The sequence below is a fragment of the Elaeis guineensis genome, chromosome 1 (assembly GCF_000442705.2).
Source record: "Elaeis guineensis isolate ETL-2024a chromosome 1, EG11, whole genome shotgun sequence".
Lineage (NCBI taxonomy): Eukaryota > Viridiplantae > Streptophyta > Magnoliopsida > Arecales > Arecaceae > Elaeis > Elaeis guineensis.
Genome location: NC_025993.2, coordinates 57,747,986 through 57,759,049, shown reverse-complemented (window position 1 = coordinate 57,759,049; position 11,064 = coordinate 57,747,986). Strand labels below are relative to the sequence as shown.

The 11,064-nt window shown below is 38.6% G+C and overlaps 1 protein-coding gene across 1 annotated transcript in view; it reads right to left on the bottom strand.

Moving 5' to 3' along the window:
• LOC140855858 (uncharacterized) overlaps positions 1–10,390 on the bottom strand; it is a 194,218-nt gene extending 183,828 nt beyond the window's left edge. Inside the window, exon 1 of the mRNA XM_073253039.1 lies at positions 10,214–10,390. Within this exon, the coding sequence (XP_073109140.1) occupies positions 10,214–10,390 (177 nt within the window). The remainder of the gene's footprint in view (positions 1–10,213) is intronic.
• Between the last annotated feature and the right edge of the window lie 674 nt (positions 10,391–11,064).

The following is an 11,064-nucleotide window of genomic DNA, read 5'->3' as shown; positions in this document are numbered from 1 at the left end:
ACAAAATCTTTGCTTCCAATTTGTTTAAACTTCCTGAATAAGTTTCTCCTAAAATAATTCTGATCCCCTCTTCTTTTACTGGGAGTTCCATATATGAGTATCCTTCACTAGGCAACTGAAGTATTTCTCTCAATATCCTAGAATCCAAGCAGATATCAATTCCCTTGACAGTTGAAGTCACTGACCCACTTCCATAATGTAGGTTCTGGTAGAATTCTCTAACTAGGTCAACATAGGTGACTTCCTTAAGGGAGCAGTAGAGTTTCCATCCTTGGTTTTAATCTTACTTGCAAAAGTAAAGCCCTCTTCTCAAAGAACCGAAAATCTATATTTTTTCTGGTTTCTACTTTTCTATCAGAAAGAGGATTCACACTGGGGCTTATGGAGGATTGAGAGGGACCTTGAGCAGGTACTGAAACTGGAGTGGGAGCAGTTGAAGACTGAGCATGCCTTTTCTTTCGGACAATTTCTTCAGGCTCACGGATTGATTTTCTTCTTTGGGGAAGTTTCATCTTTGGAGCCATACTACTATAGTAGCAAGCAAGGAGACTTGAATTGAGTGGAGGAAGGATCATAAGAGAGTAAAGAGGGATTTTTGGTGGAGAAAATAAGTGGATTTGGAAGTTCGGTAAAGTGCTAGGGCACGTTCCAACCGCGCCAAGCAATGCGAGAAAGCATAGAAAATCCTTTTCAAGGAGGCAATTTTTGGTGGAGAGAAGGAGAGAGAATTGCCTCGAAATTAATCCTTGGATTTGGAGCAAAAAGAGTTGGAGAAGATGGCTTTTGGAAGGAGGATGATGAGTCGTCTCACGAACAGGGTTCTTTATAAAAACAATGAACCCGATGGAAGTTGGTGGGATTTACAAGTTGGCCATTGAGTCGACTCATGGGGGTCGACTCATGAAGTTCAGAAAATCAGAAAAAATGTGAATAAATTCCAGAAAAATTTGAAATTTTGGGAGAAGGAATTTTGCTCAAAGATAAGTTTTTAGAATAAAAAACTTGAGCTTTTGGGATCAGGATAGATGTTAGAAATTGAGCTCTAAGAATATTTGACATCAATTCTTGGAAATTGAGAGAAAATTTTAGGCATATGGATCTAGAATTCCTAGATTTCTCCTAATTTCACAGAATCTATCCTCACTAAGGGCCTTTTAAAGATATCAGCTAATTGGTTTCAGTGCAAACATATTCAAGAATTATATTTTTGTTTGAACATGTTCTCTTATGAAATGATGTCTTATTTCAATATGTTTGGATCTTGAGTGTTGAATTGGATTTTTAGATAGATTTATGGTACTTGTGTTGTCACATCTTATTGGTGTTTCATTAAGTTTGATTCTAAAGTCTTCGAGTTGTTGCTTAATCCACAAGATTTGAGCACAATAACTTCCGGCTGCAATGTATTCGGCCTCAGCCGTAGACAGTGCCACCGAATTTTGTTTCTTGCTAAACCATGAGATTAGGTTAACTCCAAAAAATTGGCAAGTTCCACTTGTGCTTTTTCTATCTAATTTACATCCAGCAAAATCAGCATCTGAATATCCTAATAAATTAATTTGTGAGTCCTTAGAGTACCATAACCCTAGAGTTTGAGTACCATTTAAGTATCTAAGGATTCTTTTAACAGCATTCAAATGAGATTCTTTAGGATTAGATTGATATCTAGCACATAAGCAAACACTAAACATGATATCAGGCCTACTTGCAGTTAAATATAATAATGAGCCAATCATACCTCTATAGTATTTTAAGTCTACACATTTACCTTCATCATCCTTGTCAAGCTTACATGAGGGACTCATTGGTGTGCCAATTAGTTTGCAGTTCTCCATTCCAAATCTTTTGAGTAGTTCCTTGGTGTACTTGCTTTGGGTGATGGAGATTCCCTCTTTTGATTGTTTGATTTGGAGTCCGAGGAAGAAGGTGAGTTCTCCCATCATGCTCATCTCGAACTCCCCCTGCATAAGCTTAGCAAAGTCTTGACAAAGGGATTCATTAGTAGACCCAAAAATTATGTCATCAACATAAATTTGTATAACTAGCATATCATTTTAATTTCTTTTAATAAATAAGGTTGTATCTACATTACCTCTTGTAAAACCATTATTTAGTAGAAATTTGCTTAGCCTTTCATACCATGCTCTAGGTGCTTGTTTTAATCCATATAAAGCTTTATTTAATCTAAAGACATGATTAGGAAAAGCATGATTTTCAAATCCAGGGGGTTGTTCTACATATACTTCTTCAGCAATATATCCATTTAAAAATGCACTTTTAACATCCATTTGAAATAACTTGAATTTCATAAAGCAATCATATGCAAGTAGAAGTCTAATAGCTTCTAATCTAGCAACAGGTGCAAAGGTTTCATCAAAATCAATTCCTTCTTCTTGATTATATCCCTTAGCAACCAGTCTTGCTTTATTTCTAATTACATTTCCATGCTCATCTAATTTGTTTCTAAAGACCCATTTTGTGCCAATTATTGGATAATCTTTAGGTCTTGATACTAAGGTCCAAACATTATTTCTTTCAAATTGATTAAGTTCCTCTTGCATAGCATTAATCCAATTATGATCATTTTCAGCTTCTTTAAAAGTTTTAGGTTCAAGATGAGATACAAAAGCACAATGATTAACTACATCTCTAAGTGAAGAACGAATTTTTACCCCATGCATAGGATCATCAATAATTAACTCCTTAGGATGGTTGTGAACATACCTCCATTCCTTGGGTAGGTTATCTGTACCTTGAGGTTGTTCTTGAATTTCTTCACCTCTCTCATTTTGTTCGTCTTCTTGATCCTTGTCTTTTGGAGTTGCTGAATCTTTCAGAGTGATCTCCTTCATACCTTCTATTAGTGGATCTGCATCATCAACACCCTCATTCTTCCTTGAAGGAAGATCGTTAGATTCATCAAAAACAACATGTATGGACTCCTCAACTACTAAAGTTCTTTTGTTGAAAACTCTAAATGCTTTACTAGTGGAGGAGTAACCTAGAAAGATTGCTTCATCTGATTTTGCATCAAATTTACCAAGTTTTTCTTTGCCATTATTTAATACAAAACATCGGCAACCAAAAACATGAAAGTATGCAATATTTGGTTTTCTTCCTTTCCAAAGTTCATAGGGGATTTTCTTTAAAAATTATCTAATTAAAGCACGATTTAAAATGTAACATGCTGTGTTAATTGCTTCCGCCCAAAAATATCTTGGAAGGTTGCTTTCACAAAGCATGGTACGGGCCATTTCTTCTAAGGTTCTGTTTTTTCTTTCAACTATCCCATTTTGTTGGGGTGTCCTAGGAGCAGAGAAGTTATGGCCTATTCCTTTTTCATTACAAAAATTTTCAAAATCTTGATTTTCAAATTCAGTTCCATGATCACTTCTAATATTTTGAATTGAAAACCCTTTTTCATTAGTGACTTTTCGGTGAAATTTAGTGAAAATCTGAAAAGTTTTATTTTTGTGTGTCAAAAAGAAAACCCAAGTAAAACGAGAGTAATCATCTATTATTACAAATCCATATCGTTTTCCTCCTAGACTAGTGGTTCTTGTTGGTCCAAATAAGTCCATATGTAAAAGCTCTAAAGGTCTAGAAGTTGAAACAGTGTTTTTGGATTTAAATGAGACTCTAGTTTGTTTACCTAATTGGCATGCATCACAAATTCTATCTTTTTCAAAATTTAGTTTTGGCAAACCATGGACTAAATCTTTCTTAATTAATTTTGAAAGAGAATGCATGCTAATATGTGCAAGTCTATGATGCCACAGCCAACTAGTCATTAATTTTAGCATTTAAGGATACTAGGCATTGCATGTCTAATTTGGCTAAATCATTCAAATCTACCATATAAACATTGCCATGCCTATGTCCTATAAATTTAATGCCATCGTTAATAGGACTAGTCACAATGCAAACAGATGATTCAAAAACTACTTTATACCCTTTATCACAGAATTGACTAATGCTAAGTAAGTTATGCTTTAAACCTTTAACTAATAAAACATTCTCAATGTATTTGGAGGGAGTGATACCAATGTTACCTATCCCGATGATCTTTCCTTTGCCATTATCTCCAAAGATGACCATCCCTCCATCCTTAGCATCAAGCGTGATGAATTGTGATTCATCACCAGTCATGTGTCTCGAGCATCCACTGTCAAGATATCATTTCCTGTTTCCTCCTTGGGATGCTGACACACCTGCAAGCAAAGGTCAAGTTTCTGTCTTAGGTACCCAAGCTTTCTTGGGTCCTTTTAGGTTAGTCAAAATGGTTCCTTTTGGAACCCATATTTTCTTTGTGTTTGCATATTTGTTAATAAGACATGTGTATGATTTATGTCCTATTCTTCCACATTTGAAACAAGTAATATTTGTAGACTTGTTACTTGAATAATTTACATAAATATCCTTCAGAAATTTTTGTTTCTTCAGGGGTTTATAGCCAAGTCCAGCCTTATCATATATAGCTTTCTGATTATCAAGGATCATATTTAGTTTGTTTGAACTTAAGGTGAACTTATCTACTATAGGTTTCAGCTTGTTAATTTCATTCTTTAAGTTTTGATTTTCTTGAATCAAGGTGGATTTTTCAATTGAAAGGTTTTCAGCTTGTTTTACTAAGTACTGATTTTCCAATTTCAGTTCTTTATTTTTCTTCCCTAGTTTCTTTAATTCATCAATTGAATCATAGAATGCTTTATGCAATTCTTCAAAAGTAAATTCACTAGTGGATTCAGAAGTTACCTCATTTTCGTGTGCCATCAGGCACAGGTTGGCTTGTTCTGTTGAGGTTTCCTCATCGGAGCTTGAGTCATCACTCGCACTCCAAGTAGCCATCATTGCCTTCTTTTTGAACTTCTTTGGACCTTTCTTCAGTTGTGGACATTCGGATCTGAAATGTCCCGGCTTCTTGCACTCGTAGCGTATAAGGGGTTGATCTTTCTCTTTTTCTTTGCTTTGTTCCCCTTTTGTGAATTTCTTTCTCATCCCCTGTTTCCTTTTTCTTAGAAACTTCTTAAATTTCCGGGTGATGAGTGCCATCTCTTCATCCTGTTCTTCATCTTCAGAGTCATCCGTTTCATAATCAGGCGAAGTTGTGGATTTGAGGGCAATGGTTCTTTTCTTTTTGACTTCATCCTCTTGATGTTGCTTCATGCTAAGTTCATGAGTCATCAAGGATCCAAGAAGCTCTTCTAGAGGTAGAGTGTTCAAGTCCTTTGCTTCTTGGATGGCAGTCACCTTGGCTTCCCAAGTTCTTGACAGTGACCTGAGAATCTTCCTTACAAGTTCACTGTTAGTATAAGATTTGCCAAGACTCTTCAAACCATTAATTATATTAGTAAAATGAGTAAACATATCAGTTATGGACTCATCATGTTCTATTTTAAATAATTCATATTTATGTACAAGCATGTTTATTTTAGACTCTTTTACTTGATTTGTTCCCTCATGAGTTACTTCTAACCTATCCCATATTTCTTTAGCAGATGCACAAGTAGAAATGCGATTAAATTCACTTGCATCTAGTGTACAATAAAGAACATTCATGGCTTTGGCATTTAATTGTGCCAATTTCTTGTCAACCTCATCCCATTCTTTTTCGGGTTTGGTTGACTCCTCACCATCTATAATCTTAGGGGTGTGTGAGGACCGTTCACTATGATACTCCACATATCATAGTCAAGTGCTTGTATGAATATCTTCATCCGAGCTTTCCAATAGGTGTAATTAGACCCATTGAAAAGTGGAGGTCGGTTTGTAGATTGCCCCTCGGCTAGAGAAGTACCGACATGGGTTGCCATAGATCTTTGGCTCTTTGATTGTTAGATCAAAGAAGGGCTAGAGCACTGGGCTCTGATACCACTTGTTGCCCAGCTATGCAACCCAAGAGGGGGGGGTGAATTGGGTTTCTAAAAATTTTGGACTTAATTAATTACTTATGATGAACAAGACAAAAATTTTAATTCAATATTAATTACCTAAAGTAGGAATGCAAGGATATAATAAAGAAATAAAGTGAAGCGATAAAGCACACCACAAACACAAGGATTTATAGTGGTTCGGTGCCAACCTTGCACCTACGTCCACTCCCCAAGCTCCTACTTGGGAATTTCAATCCACTATGCTTGTATTCAACCTGAATACAAAACGTCGGAAACTCCGACACTAGCTATCTCAAGCTAGATCACTTGTTTCTCGGGTACAAGTAAACCCAAAACACTTCGATTTCAGGTTCGGATCAACCTTTCCTTGTTTTGGAAATCCTCCAAAAACAAGAACAATTACTTACAAGAGTAAGAAAATTTAGAGCACAAATTAATACAATAACAGCTCCTTAAATGAGCGAATATAACAATAAAAACTTTACTCAAATGAAGAACCCCTTTTTGAATTTTCTCAAAATGGATGAACGCTTGAACGAATGCTTGAGAAGAGGATGATCGTTGATTGAAGATCTCTTGAAAGCTTTGAAGGATCTCTAGATCAAGGTTGAAACAATAGGCGTGACAAATCCTCTCTTTGAAAGCTCTTGAATCTCTTTCACAATCTCTCGTGTGGATTTTGGATCCTCTTTTCTTTTTCTCTCAAAAAAAATTGTGGATCCTCTCAATGAATTTGATCTCTCGTTTGATCTGTCGATTGCTCTTCTTTTCTCTACAATTTGATCTGCTATTTAATCTGCAATTTCTTTCACCATTTCAAACATTTTATAGCATTAGAAGTAAGAGAAAATAATTTAGGCAGATAAAGAGCCGTTAGAGCAATTTTAGGAAGCATAAAAGGCAATTAAAATGGGCAAAAAAATAGCCGTTGCTGACATTTTTCATCGCAGGGGTCGACTCATGAGTCGACTCATGCATCAGGAGTCGACTCATGAGTCGACTTCTGTTGCAAAGACCAGAGAATGAGTTTCTGGAAATTCTTGGCTCAAATCAGTAGGGGTCGACTCATGAGTCGACTCATGCCTTGTGGGTCGACTCATGAGTCGACTCACAGGTCGTGCCAAGCCAGAAAACTAGCGTGCCAAGGGGAATTTTTGCGTGCCAATCAGCTCATAGTGCCATGAGTTGACTCATGAGTCGACTCATGCACTTCAAACCTTCATAACTTCAAAAATATAAGTCCAAACACAATGAAATTTTCACCAATAGATTACTAATCATTTGTTCTACCAAATGATACTATCAAATTAGGATTTTAGTGAAATTATGATTTTGCCCTTGAAGAGCATAAGGACTTTTTCAATTTAAAATTATTTGTATCCCTTCAATCTGCTTTGTAATCATCAAAATCAATCTAGGAGCAACAGAGTCCAAATTCGATGGGTAATCGGGCATCAGAATTCATCGATATGTAACCCTGATCGAAGAGTCCCAAACCAGTGAAACTCTTGACCCCGGTACCCAAAATGTGTGGAACTCATGATCAGAGAATTCTGATTCTCGATCACTGAGTCTCAAACAAGTAGGATTCTACATCAGCCATCAGATCAGATAGGAATCTCTAATGTGTGTGACCCCACAGGTTCGAACCTAAGTCAGTAGCACAGGAACCAATTCCTGTACTAATCGAAGTGACCATCTAGCAATGGTACCCGATGTTCGAATAGGTCGAAGAGTCACAATCGTAACACTCAAAACCTACATGAATATGATTACTGTATAATTCATCCTTTTGACCCCTGTGTTTAGGACGATTCAGGGTTAAACTGTCAACCCTGATCAGATCATCCGAATCATGCTCAACTCAAACAGTCCTGTGACTCCTCACAAGGACTACCCTGGCCAAGGTTTTACTAAATTGAAACACGACTGTACACAGCTCCTAAACTGGAGTGGTCAATACCATCTTGACACATGCACTGACAAGTCAAGTACTTGACTACACCCAGCAGCCTTCCGTCACTAAATTAAAAATTCAGGTAGTCCAGTGCCTAAGTGCAGTGAGTTACTTGCAAGTCACCGTGGCGGTCTCAGGTCGGAGGGATATTTATACCCATATTCCATCGGAGCAAATCTTGATAGTGGAAATAGCTCCGGAGTCGGTCACGTTCAGTGCAGATGTACCCTTACATCTCACCTGTACGCCATACCAGTGTCTCCACACTCATTGGTTAAGAGGACAACCAACCTATATGGCACACAATGACCTATGCTTGATAAACATTGTCGTCCTTGATAACAATGTATCATTTGGTCGCGAACAGATTTAAGGACTAAACGACAAATCCTCCTTTGTCGAGTCTAAATAGTCCTAAGGACTTCACCACAACATAGGAGTTCATTAGAAGATGAAACATTTTGTGATAAAAAATATCAAAATAATTTTTATTAATTCATAATTCATATATAAATACAAAAATAAGCACAACCGTCAACAGACTGACGATTGGCTTTGGGATACTATTCCCAACAAGAGGTGCTTAGTGCACTCTATCTGACTTATGGAGAGGAGGTGTGTATTGTGGATGTACCTCACACTTGGATACTTCTGGTTGAGGATCACCTTGTGAACCAATCATGGGTGACTATGAGATAGTTTGTAGGTTTTAAACTTCTGCAAGTTCAAATTATTCGCTTACTGCCTCTTTCTAGGATAAAATATCTTTTTCCAAGAAAGTGACATACCTACAAATAAATACCTATTGTTAAGTAGGGTGGTAGAAGCAGTATCCAATACTCTTCTTTGAATAATCTTCAAATTTTTACTTCTCGAATCTAGCACTTAACTTATGTCCAAAATTACTTTTGACATAAGTAGGACAACCTCAAATTCTTAAGGTATCTGAGATTTATCCTTTTTTCCTTCTATATCAAATATGGAGTGCTAGCAATAATCTTAAAGGCATCCTGTTTATAATATATGTGATAATTTCTAGAGCAAATTCCTAGAATAATATTGAAAGATCAATGAAGCATATCATGGATTGTACCATATCCAATAGAGTGCAATTCCTTCAATCTAATACACCAATGAACTATGGTATATTAGGAGGTGTCCAATCAGAGAGAAAAAACTAATGATCAAGAAATTCACCGAATAATTATTCATCTCTTTGAACAAATCGAAGAACCTTTGATACCATTTCCAATTTATTTCTCGATCATACACTAATACTCCACTTATCAAAAGGCTTTGGATTTATGTTTCATCAAAAATACAAATCCAACCTTGATAAATCATCTATAAAGATGATGAATTAGGAATATTCTCCTCTATTTTGAGTTGTCATAGGCCCACATTATTAGGACTATCGTGTACTTGTGTGGACCTGAGGAGACCAACGACGAACCTCTCTACAAGAGCCCATGTCGATTTGGGCTCTGTAGGGCTAGCAAACTCAAGCCCTAGCACTGCTGCGCAAAATCCGCAAAGATCTGGACTGCATAGCTTGGACTGCCTGCACACCTAGGTGCTAGAAACCATGTCACCTAGGGCCTCCCATTTCCTGCCCTTACTGCCCTTATCCAGAGCCCATATTCACCTGGGCTCTTCCTCTCTGATTTCTCCACGTGCTCCAGGTGCCTTTTATGATGGAAAACTCAGAGAAACCAAAGAATAGATGTGCACAATCTTAGATCAGCAGCAAGCATGTGGCGGCAAGAGTCCTTCTCAAAGAGGACTTCTCTTTTGGCATCAACTTCCTCCCCTTTGGATAATCCTTTTAAGATGCCTCTTCACATGGGATTCCTGGAGTATTGGGACTCCAGATGGTGGCACAAGCAGGGAATAAATCTCCTTAAAACCATACGGAAGAAAAGGATCCAGCACTCCAAGGGGATGTGCGCAGATACCCCACGTGCGCCCCCCTTTCTTTTTTCTCTAGGGTGGCTTCCTTGCTGCCCTAGATGCTATTCAAACATAGGGAGAGAGAGAGAGATAGGGAGAAAAGCCTCTTTTTAATTCTTTGTAAATTAGAGTTACATATACAAATATATATATCCAAAATACATGGACCAAACCCAAGCCCAAAAACTCCCTAGGCTAACCCAATTGAGATTGCTTTCAATCCTATGGATCCAAACCCGATCCAAACCTAGATTAGCCCTCCTCAAGACCTAATCCCCTGGGCCTTGAGCCCGTGGAGGCCGATCCTCCACCCTAGGCCCAAACCCGGCCTAGCTCTAGAGCCCAAACTGGCCTTAGAATCTTTGAGCCAATCCCATGGCTCACCCTATGGGCTCCCAAGGCTTGGGAGCACCACATCAACTCCTACAATCTTCATTTTGGTGTCCCAAATCTTGGCAAATTTGGCAATGTCCTCCTGCACGATCCTTCTATCTCTGCATGCCCTGATAGCTCCTTGTGCGACCCTTGCCCTGCCAACCTTCTTCAACTTTTGCGCGCCCTTGGTGACCTCTGGGATGACCATCTCCATCGCTGAAGATCTTGACTTGCTCCTTGGCACCACCCTAGAAATTATAGACTCCCTTCTGCTAGGCAGCTGCATCACTTGCCCTAGACTTTCTTGGAGAAATCACAGCATTCCTAGACCGACATTCATTGCAAACAAAATCCTCTCCACTTATGAAGCCACCTCTGCCTGGTGCTCCACCTAAATCCAAAGTCCATCTGATGCTGTAGAAGCTGACTCTATAACGAGTCACCTGAGGCCAACCATCCAATGCTACACTGCTGGGTCTGCTGCTGCACCTCAATCACCATCACCGTCCCTTCGAACCCTCACACTCTGTGGACACCTCCAAAGCCATCTCGAATATCTCTGCATCTCGTGGGCACCTCCAAAACTCAAGAGCTCATCCAACTCTTTCAAAACCCAACGACTGAACCTAGAAAATTCCACTCAGCACTTTATCCTCTTCTACCTCTACACCAATCATCGCTTCAGCTTCTCCTGGAGGAACTGTAGATCTCTTGGCATGCACTGAACCCACCTATCATCACCTGGGCTAGTCACCTCCCCCACATAGGTATCTGAGCCCTCTGCTATTGCCACCACTGCATCTGACACCATCTCCCTAGAGCCTCGATCCACGGTGCCGGCAATCTCGCATAAATCCATGCAATGCATCACCACCACTGGTGCTGGAA